At 38.0% G+C, this 20,252-nt stretch overlaps 1 protein-coding gene across 1 annotated transcript in view; it reads right to left on the reverse strand.

The window, feature by feature from the left end:
- Positions 1–376: 376 nt before the first annotated feature.
- FGD6 (FYVE, RhoGEF and PH domain containing 6) overlaps positions 377–20,252 on the reverse strand; it is a 72,540-nt gene continuing 52,664 nt past the window's right edge. The window contains exons 9-21 of the mRNA XM_060777302.2: positions 18,405–18,455; positions 15,821–15,879; positions 14,425–14,496; positions 13,753–13,821; positions 12,627–12,710; positions 11,557–11,636; positions 11,362–11,464; positions 8,630–8,776; positions 7,972–8,074; positions 6,770–6,900; positions 3,151–3,279; positions 1,669–1,817; positions 377–641 (exon numbers count right to left, since the gene is read on the reverse strand). Of these exons, the coding sequence (XP_060633285.2) occupies positions 605–641; positions 1,669–1,817; positions 3,151–3,279; positions 6,770–6,900; positions 7,972–8,074; positions 8,630–8,776; positions 11,362–11,464; positions 11,557–11,636; positions 12,627–12,710; positions 13,753–13,821; positions 14,425–14,496; positions 15,821–15,879; positions 18,405–18,455 (1,214 nt within the window). The 3' untranslated portion in view covers positions 377–604. The remainder of the gene's footprint in view (positions 642–1,668; positions 1,818–3,150; positions 3,280–6,769; positions 6,901–7,971; positions 8,075–8,629; positions 8,777–11,361; positions 11,465–11,556; positions 11,637–12,626; positions 12,711–13,752; positions 13,822–14,424; positions 14,497–15,820; positions 15,880–18,404; positions 18,456–20,252) is intronic.

The following is a 20,252-nucleotide window of genomic DNA, read 5'->3' on the forward strand; positions in this document are numbered from 1 at the left end:
ATGATTCTAAGTCAAAAACTGAGGTATTAAAAAGCACCTGAAAATGTTGGATAATAAAGGATTAATTGGGACTGTTTCTGCCATGTCAGGACAACTGAAAGGTGAGGCAAGTTTCTAAATATATAAAAGCTTCAGATAAATTATAAATTCACCTTACATCATGACAGAGTGTATAACATTTCTGTAAATTTATAATAGATTTTGTAAAATGAATGTGCTTTTATGTCAAAAAGAAATTCAACAGCAGGTGTGACACTAATGATGACAACCGTGCAGAAACTAGTTTTTTGAACCAACAACATAAAAGTAAAAAAATCCAAGGTCAAGGACACTATGGAATTCAATGTGAATTTCAGAAATGATTTTGACCATTAAATAAAACAGTGGCAGAGTTTAATAAATAACACCTTTTGTATGACAAAAGACAAGTATACACATTACTTTTAAAATTACTGTGCCTGAACAAAAGAGGCAAGGTCTCCTAACTCCAATGTACAAGCGAGGACTGTATTGGTTCATGTTTACAAAATTCACTGAATCTCCTATAATATGAACTTGTGTCATTTGACATTTTTTCTTTAGACGAAGATCACCGTCACCCAAGTTACAATATTGTGGCTTCTTGAAAAGCTTCTATCCACCTGTTGGGAAAAAAGAAATATTACTTTCTTGTGACCACATAATAATAAAAACTTTATTTATATCCTGCCCTATCTCCCCGTGGGAAATCAAATAAAATGATTTTTAGTTGAATACTTCCATTAGCATGTTCTGTTACCCCATTCAGTTTACCATTAGTGAGAAATTGTACCATTTAATCAAAACCACATTGCAGCTGTTATTAAATGGTTTTCAATATTCTCAAGTTAAAATGGTGGATATCTATGTGTTTGGAAACATATAAAATACAATACCAGCAGAATTATTTATTTATTTACTTTTATTTATTTACTTTACTTATATATCGCTGTTCTCAGCCCGAAGGCGACTCACGGCGGTTCACAACAATTAAGAGCAGCAAAATTCAATGCAACAGTATAAAAACAGTTAACACCTACATATTACACAATTAATAAACAACTACTAAAATAACCATTCACTGTCGTCTCATCATCAGAAACATGATCCAGATTCGTTGTCCATTGTTCCATTCCTATGTCCATTAAATTAGGTCTTTATCTCCCACTGTAGCTTTTTGTCATGCTAAATACATTTTTAAAGGATTTCAGAGCATTCTGAAATAAATTTTAGGATGAGCAGAATACGAGGGATGGGCGACTGCAGGGATCCAGAAGTACATGACTGGATCCTGGACAAAGTTTGTTTGAAACCACATTCTACAGTTACATCTCTTTATTTTGCACTACATCTGAAAAATGGGTTTGTGAGATCTTGTTCTATGACTTAATAGGCAATGTGTGAGCCTTCAGATGTTGGATTGCAACATCTCTCCTCTTTATCTAGTTATACTGATAGACATTGCAGACCAACAATAGTGGTCATAAATTCTCCTGTGATTTATACTGACCTGTTTTAATATGGGTTGGTGAAATCATGCTTGTGCAACAAGAAAAACTATGCAGATAAATAATATAACTCAAAACTGCTTGTATATAATCCCTAAACCCTACTGAACATGCAAGGTTTAATCAAAGAATGGGAACTTACTTTTGTGTTGACTGGGGATCATCTGCTTTGAATATGTAAAACAAAGTATTTTTGTGCATCAGGTGGAAAACTTTAGAATCTAAGTGTTCATCTTTGACTTCAGCAACTGTAAATCCCAATAAAGGCTGGCTCTCCAAAGCAGCTACATCCTAATTTTCCAAAATAATCTAGAGTGAGACATGATATAGCTTCGACCACCTGAACAGTAAGCTATAGTTGCAATTGTGTATTTAAAAACCCAAACAAACCCAAAACATTTCCTGCAAACTTAATGCAATTTTTGGAATGGATCCCAAAGAACACTTCCACGAGTAGAGGGAACCTCCGGTTTCAACTAGGATTGTGCACAGGTTTGGTTTGGTCAGTTCCCTTCGGCCTATCCAGCTTGTTCAACTGGCCATAACAGTAAGGGCTCAGCCACCAAGTTTTTTTCGGTCGAAACGGCCCACGTGGCTGCCAGGCGCTGCTTCTCTCTTACTATTTGGGAGCATGTAATGCATGATTCCTTAAACATGTCCCTCAAACCCAGGTTCCTTTGAAAGGAAGAAAGGAGTCCAGGAAAGGTGCTTCTTTAACCCTGCTGCTCAAGCCCAGACTCCCTTGAATGGAAGAAAGAAAAAGAGCCCAGGAAGGATGCTTCCTTATCACAGTTCCTCAAACCCAGGCCCCCTTGAAAGGAAACGATCCCAGGAATGGAAAGGGAAACTTCGTAAGTTCCCCATTCCCGCCAGTGGGCCGGATCATTTGGCTGCCTAGCCAAAAACAGATTTCTTTCATTAGCTGATTTTCGGGAGCCTCCCAAAAACGGACCTGGGTACCCAATGAAATTTGGATACCAAAAATGGATCACCCTCCAGCCAAACTGCACAAGCCTAGTTTTAACCTCTTTTATTCATTCATTTTGCTGCTTATTTATAGTTGGATTATAGTCTAAGTCCTATCAGACATAATAATAAAACTTTATTTCTAGACCGCATCTCTCTCTCGAAGGACTCAGAACGGTTTACTGCAGAAAAACAGACATTCAGTGCCTTACAAAGTAACAAACAACATCAGGAATAATAACAACATCAGGAATAATAAGTAGAGGAAATCAATTGGGTGAATTGTTGAATGTTGAGTAGACGCATAAGTAAATCACACTGATTCAATAGGTCTGTCATAGTTTGTTCTAATGAATAGGTTTTAGTTCCAAAACATCCACTTTCTGAGAAATTCTAGCTTTGATGTGAAGAGCTAATAAAAAGCAAGAACTTTTTAGAGGTCTAAACATTAAGCTTTTTTGTAGAAATCCATTTTACTGTTTTGTGCTGTCAGAGGCACTTTTCATCATCATATCAGTCCTTGAAAAAACTCAGTAGTGACTTTCTCAAATATATGTGTCAAAACTTGACCTCAGATTTTAACTTTAACCCCAACATTTCTCCCATTTCTCTATGAAACGTTCTCTATAAGCTTGACACGCAAGTTTTGATTTCTTACCTCGCTAGCAGCATATGTGTATAGCACCTTATTTTTTATCACAAACCACAGGTGTTTCCATGGCTTTTTGCTACCCTTTGATCTGTACAAATAGCCGCTCATTGAAGAATCTTCTATACTGGCAGATACCTACAATTAAAGAAAATATGGTACTGTCAGACAGTAGGCTACCAGTCATTCGTCAATACATTTTATTGTCTGCATCTTGCATCTTTTATTATCTGGCAACTTGGTCTGGCCTTTTAAAACTGCAGGAGTGGAGCCAGACACACGGACTCCAAGCTAGACATCCAAAATAATTTTAATGTTGTTTGCTCTTTTTTTAAAAAAAATGGTATGCACACTGGTAAATGAATAAATTGTTCCCTGTCTGGAGTATTGTCTTTCAGAGTGAAAGTTGTGCATGAGCAAACTGAGCAGTGCTCTGTCTATATTTCTTTCTCTTCCTCTCATAAATCTAATTCTTAACTTCAGCATCGTGTTCAAGGTCATCCAGTGGGTTTTCATGGCTAAGCAAGGATTCAAACCCTGATCTTCCGATGTCCTAGTCCACCACTGAAACTACTACACTTTTCTATTAAAATGAGGAAGAATAATAGAATCATATGGATATCTACTGAGAAATAAACTCCACAAACTTCAGTTGAGCTTATTTCCAGGTCAGTGTGCATAGGATGATTACATTCTTCACCAGCAACCTCCCTCACTGTCTCATAATACTTCTATTTAGCATATTGGTCTAGTTTAAAACACTTAGATTTTAATACTCAGATCAGAATGTGGATTTCTAAAGTATATGGGACAATACTGTCAGAGAAACAGAAGGCTTGGTTTCACAGAAATATATATTTTTTAGTATTAAAAAGAAAAAAAGGGCTTGCAGGGGACACTTTAGAGAAGATATGTTGTTCATAAATTGAAAGACCGACAGATTTATTAAATATATCAAAATAACCCAGCTATTAATTTTTTAGGCCAGTGTTTCTCAATCTGTGCTCCTCCACATGCTTTGGACTTCAGCTCCCAGAAATCCCAGTCAGTTTACCAGCTGTTAGGAATTGCGGGAGCTGAAGTCTGAAACATCTGGAGGAGCAGAGTTTGAGAAACTACATATTAAGCACATAATCTCAGTTTCAATCTTCCCAAAGTAATTCCTGGGATAAATCACCCACCTGCTTGTGTCTACTACAAGTAAATCTGTATCCTAGTATCTAGAAACTTTCCTACTTCTCTTTCAACATTGCTCAGTGCTTTTTATTTTCCTTACCTTCTGCTCTATCATTTTTATATTCCTATTTTCATCTTTTACATCCTTTTATGATCTTTTTCTATGCCAACCACTGACTTCTCAACAAACTCAGCAAAATACATAAAGCACCACCCCGCCCCACTGTTCTCACATTAAAGATGGAACCCTACTGGAAGAACATTCCACTGCTCTCAGTGGGGCTGGAAATTTGAACAAGCATTTAATCAGAGCAACCCAAGATTGTAAGTGGAAAATAGAGATTAATAAAGTGCTGAAGCCAATTCTGACAGTCTGATCCAGGGAAGTCATACTACCCCTCTGTTCTGCCTTGGTCAGACCACACCTGGAATATTGTGTCCAATTCTGGGCACCGCAAATTAAGGGAGATGTTGACAAACTGGAATGTGTCCAGAGGAGGGCAACTTAAGTGATCAAGGGTCTGGAGAACAAGCCTCATGAGGAACGGCTTAAATAGCTGGGCATGTTTAGCCTGCAGAAGGGAAGGTTGAGAGGAGACATGATGAGGGCCATGTACATATATGTGAGGAGAAGTCATAGGGAGGAGGAAGCAGGCTTGTTTTCTGCTGCCCTGGAGACTAGGACACGGAACAGTGGCTTCAAACTACAGGAAAGGAGATTCCACCTGAACGTTAGGAAGATCTTCCTGTGGCAGCTGTTCAGCAGTGAAACTCTCTGCCTCAGAGTGTGGTGGAGGCTCCTTCTTTGGAGGTTTTTAAATGAGGATGGATGGCCATCTGTGGGGGGGGGGGGGCTTTAATGGGATTTTCCTGCTTCTTGGCAGGGGGTTGGACTGGATGGCCCATGAGATCTCTTCCAACTCTATGATTCTATGCCTGATCAGGGTATTCAGTCCTAGTGCTGCTCAAAGTGGTGGTCTGTAGATCAGTGCTGGCCTATAAACTACTGGCTACTGCTCCATGGAGTTTCCAAGAAAGAAATAAACAGTTGCAGCCAATGGCACAAATAAGGTACTGGTCCCTGGCAATCTTGGAGAGGATAACTGTAGTCCCCTATATCAGTTAACATGAGAAGCACTGCTCTAACTTTTGTTAAATACATCCTTCTCCCAATGTAATGGTTCTCAACTATGTTAAAGCTGCATAATAGCCTTCCCTACAGATCTCATCATCCCCATTCACCAAGCATCAACAGAAACCACAGAAAGATGATAAAACTGAATTGTAGATATGATTCAGTGTGAGCAGCCTGTTGTGGCCATAAATAAGGAGGTTATTAAAACCAAGAGGTTTGTAAAAAATGTTCAGTGTAAGCTATCACTGTTGAGAAGGATTGAAGAATTAATTGGCACTAAGCAGGGAGAGCTGAGCTAAGCCATACATTCAACTTTTTGACATCTATGTTCTGTGTAGACAGCATATAGCAGGTACTGCACGTAACATACTTCCCAGGAGACATTAAACAGACATCAAAAATTAAAGTAACTCAGAAATTGAAGGCAGTGCTAAGAGGATTCATACAGAAACCACTTGAACATAAACACATTTAAGTTAGATAAATAATTAGTGTCTGGAAATTCTGCAGGACGTCTGCTGCTTTTTTCAGTAACCAGGCATGGAAACAGTTCTAAGATTCCAGGAATGCTTTTCATCAAATTGTATAAAGTAATAATATACCACCTAGCAAACTGAACATGAAAAATATTCAACTCAATTGCAACAGAACATCTCAAATGAGCAATAAATACCCAGGACTATTTTAATGAAATGGTTGAGTGCCATCCATTTAAAAGTTACACACTGCATAAAATATGCCTACAGAATCATATAGAGTTTTTTGTGGGTCTTCTTTTTCTCTGTTTACCACAAACTTCTATAAGATTCTCAGAGAACGAGTTTCAGGCACAAAAAGAGTCCAGGGAACTTGATCTCTCATTAACAGTGAATGTTTACATTCAGCTCAAGAGATAGATAAGAGTTTCAACTGCAATGCTATCCAGATATTAATTTTTTAAACTAAGGGGGAAATAAGCAATATAATATAAAGAGCTAAAATAGGAGGAAAGGACAAATGTTAGTGAGCATGGAGTGTGCCTAGATTACTTTATAGTAAATACATACATTCCATAACATTCTATTTTAAATGGCCAAAATAAAGTATTCTGCTCCATTCAAAACCTTCACTGGAGGTTTTCAAGCAGAGGCTCATCTGTCGGGAGTGCTTTGACTGTGTGTTCCTGCAAGGCAGAATGGGGTTGAACTGGATGGCCCTTGTGGTCTCAATCCAACTCTATAATTTAATGAAATTTCCCATCCCCAGCTAAGAAATTTACTAAAGAGTCACTATAAACTTTCTGCAATGCAAATAACTTTAAAAATATGTAGCACATACTTCTTTGAGAGCAGCTGGAATCTTTTTCTGCTTTCTTCCTGAAGGGATGCTATGCAACACTGTGGATAAGGCACTAGATGGAGATTTGTGGTTTACTGGAGAACCATTTTTAGGAGTTGTGCAGAAATGATCTAAATGGGAGAAAAATGTTTCACTTGTTTTGTGTTACATACAAACAGAAATTTCAGCTTTTGGGTTAATTATTGCGAATACTAAAGGCTAACCATGCATTTGTCTCGAATAGTATTTTTATTGTTATTGTTGTTAACAGCTTTGAAATGAACTTCAGCTTCTATTGAGTCATCTCTTCTCATGTTATGGTCGAAGTACAATAGACCCAGTTTAGTTGTCTTCGTTTCCGGATAGAGTTCAGGACTCCTTTGTTTGAAGACATATTTATTTGTCTTTTTAACAATTCACAGTATCTGCAAAATTGTGGGCAACTGTGTTGTCGAAGACTTTTATGGCTGGAATCACTGGGTTGCTGTGAGTTTTCTGGGCTGTATGGCCATGTTCCAGAACCATTCTCTCCTGACGTTTCTCCCACATCTATGGCAGGCATCCTCAGAGGTTGTGAGATCTGGTGGAAACTAGGCAAGTGAGGTTTATCTATCTGTAGAATGCCCAGGATGGGAGAAAGAACTTGTCTGTTTGAGACAGGTATGAATGTTGCAATTGGACAGGTTGGTTAGCATTGAAATGGCCTTGCAGTTTAATTCTGCCTGGGGGAATCCTTTGTTGGGGGTGTTAGCTGGCCCTGATTGTTTCCTGTCAGGAATTCCCATCTTCTGAGTATTGCTCTTTATTTACTGTGAGCAGCTGTTTAAACTGGCTTTAGATCTCCTGAAAAACCTATCTCAAATGGATATAGTTTTTACAAACATTGTCATCCATATAAATCAAAGAAGTGATTGCAAAATACAACTTAAACTTACATAAGCTGTACTTATACAAAACATTTTCAACAATGAAAAGATACATTTTCATCTCAGAAGAACCCCAAAGTGAAGACTAAAATATACGTTACACAGAACATTTTTCCTTTGTGAATTTAATTCTGTTCCACTTAATCCTCAAAGAATTCTGCTCCGAGACGCAATGAAATAAAGTAAGTTCTGTCTCAGGGATTATAGCCCCTGAAAAGAAATCTGAACTGAACATAGCAAAAACGAAAAGCAAGTTAAGCAAAAAAATGTCCTTACCCTGCTTTTGCAGCTCTTTAAAGCAATGATCACATACTCGTGCAGGATGATTTTTCATATAGTCTAATCTATGTTTATTTGAGGAACAAGCTTGGCAGATTACCTGGAAAAAAGAAACATTTTTCTGAACGGTTCTTTTAGATTACTTAACTGCATGCTTCAATATAATTAGATTTCATGCAACAACTATTTATTCTATTTAGAATAAATATTTATAAATGAGATACGGTACTCCAAAAATTATATTCATCTTATGGATATTGATGGTTTAGCATTAGATATTCAACCATCTTGGAAATTAAATATTTTAGAGGTCAGATATGGCGGATACAGACATGAGGCTTGTTTTTCTATTTCAGTTCTTACTAAGAAATACAATGTATGGTTTAGCTTAACTGCAATACTAAACTTTAGTTCTTTGCTACAGTAATAAGCATTGGATTGCCTAATATTTGATAAACTTTCTGTTTACAGTGACCTCTATTACAAACAACAGATATTTATTCTAGAGTCTGAAGCCATTTTGTACATAGTTATTTGTTACAGCAAATATCATTAAACTGCCATACAATCTTATCAAAATTTCAGTGCTTGCTAACAGGCTAAAATTAATATTTTCCATGATTGAGATGTAGTATGGCTGTGAAATGTTTCTAACCTTCCCGCATGCTCTGCAGTGGTGTCTTCTCCACGTCAGCGTGAACTCACTAGTACAAATCATACACATAGTAGCTCTTGTATCAGGAATCCAGATTGGAGCCTTTGACCCTACAGGACTATCTTCTTGATCTTTCTCTGGGTCTGCCTAAGAAAGAAAGAAAGAAAGAAAGAAAGAAAGAGAAGGATTATCAATTTGGAAAAAAAAACTCGCATGTTTACAGTTTAAAAAAATTATATATAGTTTTTAGGACCATATTATTATATTCATTGCTTTGTAGTATTCATATCCTGCTTTACTCTCAAGGAAGCAGACTCAAAGCGGCTAACATTAAAAAGCGCACAATGTATAAATTTTTAATCTAAAGTATATAAACATTAACAGAGAATTAAATATGGGACTTTTTTGTGTCAGGAGCAACTTGAGAAACTACAAGTCGCTTCTGATGTGAGAGAATTGGCCGTCTGCAAGGACATTACCCAGGGAACACCCAGATGTTTAATGTTTTACCATCCTTGTGGGAAGTTTCTTTCATGTCCCCACATAGGGAGCTGGAGCTAACAGAAGGAGCTCATCCACACTCTCCCCGGATTCGAACCTCAGACCTGTTTGTCTTCAGTCCTGCCGGTACAAGGGTTTAACCCATTGCGCCACCGGGGACTCTTATGGGACTTATTAAAAATATACAGTGAAAACCAATAAATTAATTAAAATCGTTAATTTATATCTGTGTGTATGCATGTTTGTGTATCTATCTCATCAGCATTGATCCTGGACTGGGGAGACTCAAGTCACACCCCCAATATGTGATGCCCACTGGTTGATTCTGCAGGAGTCTACTATCTCTTAGCCAATCCTACCTCATATGGTTGTTGTGAAGATAAATATGAGGAAAACCACTATGTATGCTAGATTAAAGCCCTTAAAAGAAAGGCAGAAGAAAAATGTGATAGATGATAGACAGATTGGTTGGTAGACAGACAGACAGGAAGAGATGGGCCAGGCTTTAGCACAGCAGGCTGAACCGCCAGCTGTAGTCAATCTTTTCAGTCAAAAGGCTGCCAGTGCAAAGCCCGGGTCAGGGTGAGCTCCTGGCCTTAGCCCAGCTTCTGCTTCCCTAGTGGTCTGAAAGCAAATGTAAGTAGATAAATAGGTACCACTTAAAAATAGCAAAGTGGTATTCTAAGGTACCCATAAGGAATGCCGGCAATTCGATCAAAAAGAAGAAAGTTACGAACAAAGCTCTTTGGCAGGGAGATGGAGCGACAGCACCCCGTTGTGGCTGGAACTGAACACAAAGGCGCCAAGATGTCAAAGATGGTAAAGCCGAAATAAATGCCTTTCTGTATGTACAGTAGTCTGTCTTGTTGCATATAACACAGCATTGAATATTTGCCACTTATGTATGTTTTGTGGTTCGTCCTGAGTCCCCTTCAGGGTGAGAAGGGCGGAATATAAAAACGGTAAATAAATAAAAGATAGATACAGTTGTATAGGATAGGAAAGAGATTCACAGAGACAGAAGGCCCTCATGCATATATTCATGATTACATCAAAAAAAGAACAGCATATTTCAGGGGTATTTCTTGAAGTTACCTTGTTAAACATCATACAATCACAAAACTAGATGTTGCCTTGTAGGCCTTCTAGATCAATCTTCTAATCAATGCAGGATATCCAAAGCTAGAACTGAACCTCTCAAGGAAGAGCCCATCCCTCTAAGAAACTGGTACATGCTTTTATTAATGTTGTTTATTTTATTGTAACTTGTATCTTATTTTATTGTAATTTGTTGTATGGGCTTGGCCTCATGTAAGCTTCCCCGAGTCCCCGTTGGGGAGATGGTGGCGGGGTATAAATAAAGTTTATTATTTATTATTATAAAGATTGATTAAAAGATTCTGTTAAAGTAATATGATAGCTACAGCATAATAAATAATATAAATTATTTATATTCCGCCACTATCTCTCAAGAGGGACTCGAGGCGGTTTACAAGGCACTACAAGTGTAGTATATAACACAAACAGTACATGAGTATAAAAACAGTATCATATAAAAGTTATAAAAACTACTATTAACACATAAAATAAAATGAAAACACAGTTTATAATGCAGACCATCTGTAGTTAAAACTAGCTGTCTTCAAATCACAAGTCCCAAAGTGTCAACTTCACATGGGTCTATTTCAGCCTACTTGAGGCCAAAAGCCTGCTTAAAAATCCATGTTTTTAGGCCGGATCGGAAGGAGTCAAGGGTGAGGGCTAACCTAATCTCTTTGGGGATGCCACTACAGAGAAGGTCCTTTCTCTTGTCCCCACCAACCGCGCTTGAGACGGTGGTGGACCCAAGAGAAGGGCCTCCCCTGCTTATCTCAAAGCCTGCAATGGTTCATAGAAAGAGCTGCGGTCTCAAAGATAGGTTGGACCCAAAGGATGGCTATAAACAGAAAGCAAACATACAGTTATCCATTCCACCTCACAGGAAATTGAAGAATATTGTCTTTGGATTGAAAAGGACCACAAAGGTATCTAGTTTAACCCTCTTCCTTGCAAGAATGCAGCACTACAGCAATCCTGAAATAATAGAAATATGTGTAGATCTGTTGGACTGGACCAGCTAGGCATTGTGAAATAAATATGTAGTCTAAAACATATGAACAAGTATGTTGTAGTTCCAATCATATACATACAGAGAGAGAAAGAGAGAAATTCTAAACAAAGAGAGAACCTACCTCTTCCAGACTTTTGCTAGGGTTAAAAGTAATTCTTTTCTTTGTATATTCTTCAATTGCTTTAGAGATAGCTTCTAACCATTCATCTCTTTCTGTAGCAGAACTGGGGAGGGAGGGAGTAAATGTCCATAAGTTGAGCAGAAAATAATGGAGATAGTGTTGTGTTTCTCAAATAAATATAATTTTATAACTTACCTTGCAGACAAAATAAAGGACCGTTCTACACTTTCAATGTTAAGTTCATTCTGGTAAGCTTCGTGGGTTGGTTTCCTAACCTGCGAAAGAAGCAGAATACACAGGTCAGTCAGAAAGGAAAAAGGTTCTATCATCTAGTTATCTCAAAAAGCTTGGCAAGGGAATATGAAAAGTACAACAGAGCAGCACAATATTTACAGAAAACATAGATATTGCAATGAAGGAAACAATGGTAAGGTATTGAAAAGGTTGAGCTTCAAAAAATGGTTACTTTTTAATCTAAGAGATTAAATAACAAATGTAATGTAAATTATATCTCTAAGGGATTTAACTATATCAATCCTAGCACACTGTTTCAGAGCATTTATAAAGCTACTGAAATAACTAGCTGCACATATCCATGCACTTCAAAACTGAAGCGCACAGAACTGAAGTTGCATGTGTTCAACCCACTATCTTGTCAAACTCTTGTCTTGAAAAGACTTGCATGTTTGTAATTATCTCTTAGATATCTTGTATAGTAACGAATCTATATGTGTGTGAAATTTTGGTATAGTGCAGAAATCGGCAACTTTAGTCCTCCAGGGGTTTTGGACTTCAACTCCCACAATTCCTAACAGCCGAATTGTGGGAGTGGAAGTCCAAAACCCCTGGAGGGCCAAAGTTTGCCCACGCCTGGTATAGTGGCTATTGCATTGAACTGAGAACAGAAATATAAAAGGCCAACTTTCCACTAAGATGTAACTTACTGGGAATACCTGGAGTCAATCTCTCTCTCTCTCCCAGTCTGCTCACAGGGTTGCTGTGAGGGTTAAAGGAAAGATCATGTATTGTGATCCAAGCTTCTTGTGGAAAATTAGGGTGCAAATGTAATACAGCAAACTGAATAGCAGTTTCTTTCCTTCTTCTCAGATGAAAAAGATTGAAAGCTCCATTAATGTTTAATAGTAAACTAAAACTATATTCCACAACAAAGATTCGGCACACAACAGCATTTGTTAGAGAACCGGCATCACTACAGGAGTGACACATAACCAAATGTGATAATGGCAGAAATTTCATTCACTCACTTTCATTCCCGCCAGTGACAGCATATTGTTGAGTTTATACATTCCAGACTGTACAGGAGTTGTATACAGGAGAGCATCATTAAACTGCAACAGAAAGGTTTTGAAAATTAATTGAAATGTTCCTTTTTGCTATTCTGTGCCTTCAAGTTACTTCTGATTAATGGTGCCCTATAACGGCGTTTTCTTGGCAATGGGTTTGCCTTTGTCTTCCTCTGAGGCTGGAGAGTATGATTTGCCCACAGTCACCCACAGCATGCCCATTGCTGAGAGGTTACTCAAACCCAGGGCTCCTGGTGTCGTAATCGAAGATTCAGGCCAATGTAACATGCTGAAATCACAGTGTATTTAACGTACAGTAATGTATACACTAGGAAACCACGGTGGTGCAGTGGGTTAAACCGCTGAGCTGCTGAACTTGTGGAAGGTGAGTGGTTTGAATCTGCAGAGCGGGGTGAGCTCATGTTGTTAGCTCCAGCTTCTGCCAACCTAGCAAATGTGAGATCAATAGGTACTGCTTCGGCAGGAAGGCAACAGCAATCCATGCAGTTATGCTGGCCCCATGATTTGGAGGTGTCTACAGACAACGCTGGCTCTTCAGCTTAGAAATGGAGATGAACACCAACTAGACTTAATGTCAAGGGGAAACCTTTACCTATACTAATGTGTACACGCCACATAAAGCTTTCTGTTTGTACAGAAGAGGATAGAGGAAATTACAGATGGTGGCCAATTTACCATTCAACCTCGATTTTCTCTCTGCCATGATACGGTTTTTATGATGTGACTTTGAGATTGTGATATGTTTTTATTTAATTGCTACTGTTGATTTTACTTTAATTTGTTTTATTTGTAATTTTCAGGCTTGTCCCTTTGTAAGCCTCCCCGAGTCCCCTTGGAGAGATGGTGGCGGGATATAAAAATAAAATTGCTGTTGTTCTTATTATTATTAATATGTCAACCCATGTTTGTTTTCTGCCTCAATAGCATCATGGGACACATCCTCTTGAAGGCTCCCATCCCCATGTTGGCTATTGCCAGTTGCCAAATTATATTTGTAGCGTACTGGCTGAATTATTATGAAATCACTCTAGTGTTAGGCATGTAAAAAATGTTCATGGCAACTTACCAAAAAGAACATTCGTGGTTGCATAACTTTCCTGGACAGCTTCATCAATGTTCCTTCTTTTAAGAAAACCTGGATGTTCAAGCAGATATGTAAATGTCAGAATGGGCTCTTTTTACAATAGAGGGACTTATTTAAAAAGTTTAGGTCTTTAATAAACTTGAATAACTATGATGGTACTATTGTTAAGTCAAAAGAGAAAGAATCTGCTAATTCAACACACAGTACCATATGGAGAAAAAGGGAAAAAGAAACTCAATTTCAGGCATCAGAGTTTAGCAAAACGAGATACAACATATGGAGGGAGACAAGGACTGCCTGTGTCTGTCTAGGCCACAGTGCAGTGATAAAGTGCTTCCCCCCCTTTATACAATGGCAGCATCAGTCTTCAGTACAAGAAAGATTGCATACTTAATTACAGTATCTTCTCTCTTTCTTTTAGATCAGTGGTTCCCAACCTTTGGTCCTCCAGGTGTTTTGGACTTCAACTCCCAGAAATCCCAGCCATCTTGCCAGCTGTTGGGAATTGTGGGAGCTGAAGTCCAAAACACCTGGAGCACCAACAGTTGGGAACCACTGATTTAGATTATATTGGCACATTAGATAATCACAAAAAGCAAACTTGAAGCTCTGTTTTTCCTGTAACCTCTTATCATAGCCCATTGGTGAACTTACCCTTCCTGGCTGCACAATCTCATGGTGGCCATTTAAACTGTACTGTATTTGCATAAGCTTCTGAAAGTTATCCTAGAGAGTGAAGGTATAAAGCCATTGTAAACAAAGAAGCATAGGAAGTGTTGCATAGATAAAGTCCTAGCTGAACACAAGACAGCCAGACAACTAACTGAATGAACTATGGGAAATACTTTCATACTTTCATATTTTATGTATTAGTATGTACTACTGAAGCCAATATTCAAGGAAGAGATGTTTTCATGAAACCTGACATACAACAAGAGTTGCTACAAACTAAGAATTACGAAGGTTATCCAGAAAGTAAGGTTACAAGGCACATAGCTCTTGTGGGGAATTTTCTTGGGGAAAGTCGGTATCACTTCTGTGTAGTGGGAAGCCAGCAGAAGTGAATGAGCAGTGCCAGTTGTCAGTAGCTCATGAACAGGCGTTGTGGTGAATGTTAGAGATGAGTGCCCTCATTCCGGTTCCCCCCAAGTGCAAAGTTTGCACTGTGATACGCTACCTAAATGCTAAGGGTATGAAAGCTGCTACAATTCAACACGAAATTGTTTCAGTTTATGGAGAGGACATAATGTCAAGACAACATGAGGCAAAATGGATACCGACTCAGAGTATATTGTGAGACCATGAAGAAACTTTGCAGAGCCATCCATAACAAACGTTGCGAGATGCTGACGGAGGGAGTCTGTCTCCTTCATGACAATGTGCGTCCGCACACCATTCATGCAACAAATTTGGTTGGGATGTTTTAAGCCACTCCTCTCACGGCCCTGATATTGCACCCAGTGACTATCATCTGTTCATTAAATTGAAGAAACACCTTGGTGGAAACAATTTTCTGATGAGGAGAGGGAGGTAAAAATCAAAGTGAAGAACTGGCTGAAAAAGGTGACGGGAGACTTCTATGACACAGGCATCAAAAAACTAGTTATACTGATGCATAGTGATTATGTGGAAAAAATAATGTAATACCTATGCTACAATTCATGTAAGTTTTATTAAAATATATTCATTCCTTTTTGTTTAAAAAAAATTCAACCTTACTTTCTGGATAACCTTTGTACATATTAGGGCTTGAAAATTTTATATGTATTTTCAATATTGCAGGTAATTATACAATATTACTTGGAGAATCCACTTACAAAACTAGGCTTTAGAAACATTTTGAAAATGAAAAGTGAATGGACCAGCTGTGTGTTCCCCAAACAAGAATTCTGAGAGGTAGCTTTCAGCCTGGTTCTGGTTTCTACACAGCAAGCTCCAACTGTGATATATACACAGGGAGAGAAATATCTCAAATAGTTCTAAAATGCTAATATTCCTACACTTAAAGGTTTAAAATCATGGTGGAGTACATAGTTAAGATCATACTTACACCCTGTTTCATAATGTCATTGGCATGATTAGCCACCTCTATGACAATAGCAAGAGCACCTTAAAAACAAAACAGAATTGTGGATTCATATTGATACATGCCGGTTTTAAGGATAACACATATTAATACACAGCAGTACTAAGGATAACACATGGCTATATTAAAATATCATTATAAGCATAATTCTTTTGAATTCTTTAGAAATTTGGGTATTGTAAATGAATAAATCTGCTGGAGCATCTTTGTTCATTCCTCCCCACTTGAGCTCTCCTTCCAGAAAAAGTAGCAAAACAAGTCAAAGTCCTCTATCCATTATTTTGTAGCATGACATCCAAAACTGTATCTTTGACTTATGATTCTTTGTTGTTAGAAGCAGAACAAATCGGAGCTCCTGGTTTTGAAGTCTCATTAATAAATATAGTAAAATAAACAGATATATTAACACAATCATTAAAAACCAACACATCAAACTTTAGAACACTATCTAAAATCACATTATCTGAAATCATACTCCAAGACCATTCTAAATTGTCATGCACTATTCTATATTTCTCTCGTGGTTTACTAACTGAACGCTTGATCCCACATTCATGTCTTTAGCCTTTTCCTGAAGGCCAGGAGGGAGGTGGCTGATCTAATTTCATTACGGAGGGAGTTCCATAACTGAGGGGCCATCACTGAGAAGGCCCTAGCTCTCATTCCCACTAACTGCACCTGAGAAGAAGGCAGGACTGAGAGCAGGGCTTCCCCAGATGATCTTAACCTCCTAGCTGGCCCATAGAAAGAGACACATTCTGACATGTAAACTAACAGCTGTTGGAAGATGTGAGACTAACAGCAACATGAAATTAAATATAGGTTTCCTAGCTGCCATTTCTAAAAAAACAGATGGAATGGGAACACACTTTTACAGGAAAGGACATTAAATATAAACTTGTTTGGGTGGGGGCTTACTTGATGTGGAAGAATGAATGTGTGCCTAAGGTATACTACACTATTGCCATAAAAATCTTCCAATTACTTTAACTTCCTCAACCTATTGTGGATGCAAAATATATACAACTCCAGACTTGCTTGTTTGCCACTTTGCAAAAGAAGGACATCTGATATGGCTCACAAAATAAACAAGTTTTATTTGTTTAAACAGCTCCTACTGTTCTGCTTCCAAAAGCATTCTGACTTTCGCTCCCAGAGGCCCATTCTACACTGCCATATAGAATCCAGACCATCTGCATTGAACTGGATTATATGGCAGTGTAGACTCATATAATCCAGTTCAAATAAGATAATGCGGATGATCTGCTTTAATAATCCGTGTTATATGGCAGTGTAGATCCAGCCTGCGTCAATTTTCAGATCCTCCAATTACACATTGCTTCCGGTTTGCTTGTTTTAATTTCACCTACTGGCAACTCTATTTTGCACTTAGACCCCTTCTAAACTGCCATAAAATCCAGATTATCAAAGCAGAAAATCCACATTATCTGATTTGAACTGGATTCTTTTAGTCTACACTGCCATATAATCCAGTCCAACGCAGATAATGTGGATTTTATATGGCAGTGTAGAAGGGGTATAAGAGAACCAGAAGTTTTATCCCAACACTTCAATACAGGTTGATTCTCTCTTATCTGGAAAACCAAAATCCTCAAAAACCAAATGTTTTTTCCTGCCAGATACCCACTTCTACCTTGGTGGAAATGGGGACAGTGACAAATCCATCACTGTATGCCTAATTTTTGTTTTGCGTATTTTAATATGTGTTTTATGTAAAAACATTTTAATATATGTGTTTACAGAGTCTTTTATAATGATTATATGTTTGTTTATGCTTTAGTAATGCTGTAACCCAACTTGAGCCATGAGGAGAGGAGTGCAAGAAATAAATCTATTAACATCATCATCACATTTTGATTTTTTCCCCTCAATGAGTTTGATGGGGGGTGGGGGGGAAGGGAGGAGGTGGCAAGAGGGAGAACACTCACAAAGACCCTAGTAATAAGCAGATATCCCATATGGTTTACTGGCTGAGAGTACACTTTTTCCCTTTTTAGGCAGATTTATTTATTTCATGTCAAAAGCATTGCATAAATAAATAAGTTTTAAAACTGATAAAATAAAGGGAGCACAAGGAGCTAAATAGTTTTAGACAAAAATGGGCAACAGCGATTGCATTGTCTGTAGCTTTAAACAGTTCTTCCCCTGTGCGTGAGGCAGAGCATAGTGGGCAAGCATACAGATGCAGAGTTGTTTGTTCTACTCCATAGTTGCACAAGGTGGAGGGTTCTTCTAAGATTCTTCTTTTTGCCAGGCTGTCTTTTGATCTGCCAACTGTGGATAGCATGCCATGTTCCCATTCCCTAGTTCCTTCTCATGATCCTTTCCACACTGTGAATATCCCCCAATCTCTCAAAGCAGACTTTTAAGAATGCAAAGAGTTGCGGGAAAAGAGGGAGCCAAAAGTAGATTTTCCTTTAACCTTGGATCTAACCCCATGTCAGAAATGCCTACCAAATATGACAAATTAAGTTTTAAAAAGAATTGCATTTTCATTTATCTAGATATATAACTATAGAGCAATTACCTTGTGTGTCTCTGAAATCTGCTGAATCTTCCAAAAGATTTTTCAAATAATCTGTGAGAGAAAAACACAGAAGAGCTAAGCAAAGTAATCTCATTACAGTGAACAAGCACAGTACATGGGTGTGATTTTAAATATGTATCCACATAGTAAGACTTCAGTATCTTCAAGAGTTTGGCTCCATGACTCCCCATTGAGATCTACAGTGGAGGTACTCTGTGGCATTGGGACCTTTTGCATTCCTCAATTAGAGTGGATCTTCCGCATGGAAAAAAAACTGTAAAAAAACTTTTTAAAAAACACAAGAAGATACTTCTTCAGGAAGCTGACCCTAGAATTGTGCTCGAGGACCTACAAATAACCAGAGAACTGGTTCCCTTATAATTTCACTGAGGTCAGAGAAAACTCCACAGTTTATTAAACTTATTTTTTTTAAAAAAAAAACAATCATGTTGCACGATAGAGTCAGATGTAAGTTTCACTGTGTTCAGTAAGGCTTGCATCAAATTACCTAGTTTTGCTGCTATGGACTCTTATTCAAAGCCCTTCATTTATATAATTATACAGAACACTCTAACAAAATTTTAAAAAAACTGCAATTATTAACATTATGTATCACAATTTTTGTTCCTGGGTTATAAATGTCATTTCCTAATTGGTTCCATTATAAAAAAACATGGAAAAAGTTTATTAAACTGCAAAAACTTTTGTAGCACATTTTTCTATAGGTTTTCAATGAATATCTCATAGTCTCTCAACCAATCCAACATAGTTTGTGGCAGCAACAAAAAGAAGTTTCTGGAGTATGACTTCTTTCAAAATAAGTACCACACAATTAAACAGAAAATAACACTTTCAAACAGGAACAGGTCATTTAAAAAACTCAAAAATTAGGACAGTAAATAAAGACTAACACTCAAAAATCAGGGGAAATCCAGTCAGGAAACAATCAGGGCCAGGTAACGCCTCCCAACAAAGGATTCCCCCAGGCAGGAAGCAGCCAGGCTTTAAAGCTGCAAGGCCATTAAAGTTGGCCAATGCAACATTCACACTTGCCTCCAACAGACAAGAGTTCTTTCTTCCACCCTGGACATTCCACAGATATATAGACCCCACTTGCCTAGTTTCGAACTGACCCCTCAATCTCTGAGGATGTCTGCCAAAGATGTGGCTGAAACATCAGGAGAGAATGCTGGAACATCACCATACAGCCCAGAAAACTCACAGCAACCCAGAACATTTTTCAAATTTTGTTACATAGTGCAACTGATTTATGATCCAGTTTGCTCTTGGCCACTAGATGGCCCAAATGAACCATCATATTATTCCAACTATCCAAATTTTAAAATGTTCAATTATATAAACAGACAACTCAGGCACACTTCTTTCAAAAGGAACTTAGAATTGCTTACTGTAGCAGGACTGTATCCAAGCTCTACCATTATGAAACGTGCTTTTAAACACTGAACCCAAGGAAGGTTTGACCACATACAGCATACCGTCTTGAAATGAGAACCTTGCATTCCTCTCCCAACCTGAAGGTAGCAAGAATCACAGCTAGGGATGCATGTACTTAGTGTTTACTTGGCCACATTTTTCTGCCACTGCAGAAGTTAAAGTGGTAAACTTGGGAATACATTATGGTTTCTTATCTAAGCACAGACCAGACCTAGATCAGTAGAGTGACTGCATAAAGTACTTTTAGTCTAGATTAAGGGAAACATGTACATAGTACTCCAGAGAAGAACTTTCTTCAGGTCTGTGTTGATATGGAGAGGATTTAATAGCAACACATTTGTTGCTCTTTTGCCTGGTATACCTCTGCAGTCCTTTTACACAGAGATGCTTATT

The sequence above is a fragment of the Anolis sagrei genome, chromosome 5 (assembly GCF_037176765.1).
Source record: "Anolis sagrei isolate rAnoSag1 chromosome 5, rAnoSag1.mat, whole genome shotgun sequence".
Classification (NCBI taxonomy): Eukaryota; Metazoa; Chordata; class Lepidosauria; order Squamata; family Dactyloidae; genus Anolis; species Anolis sagrei.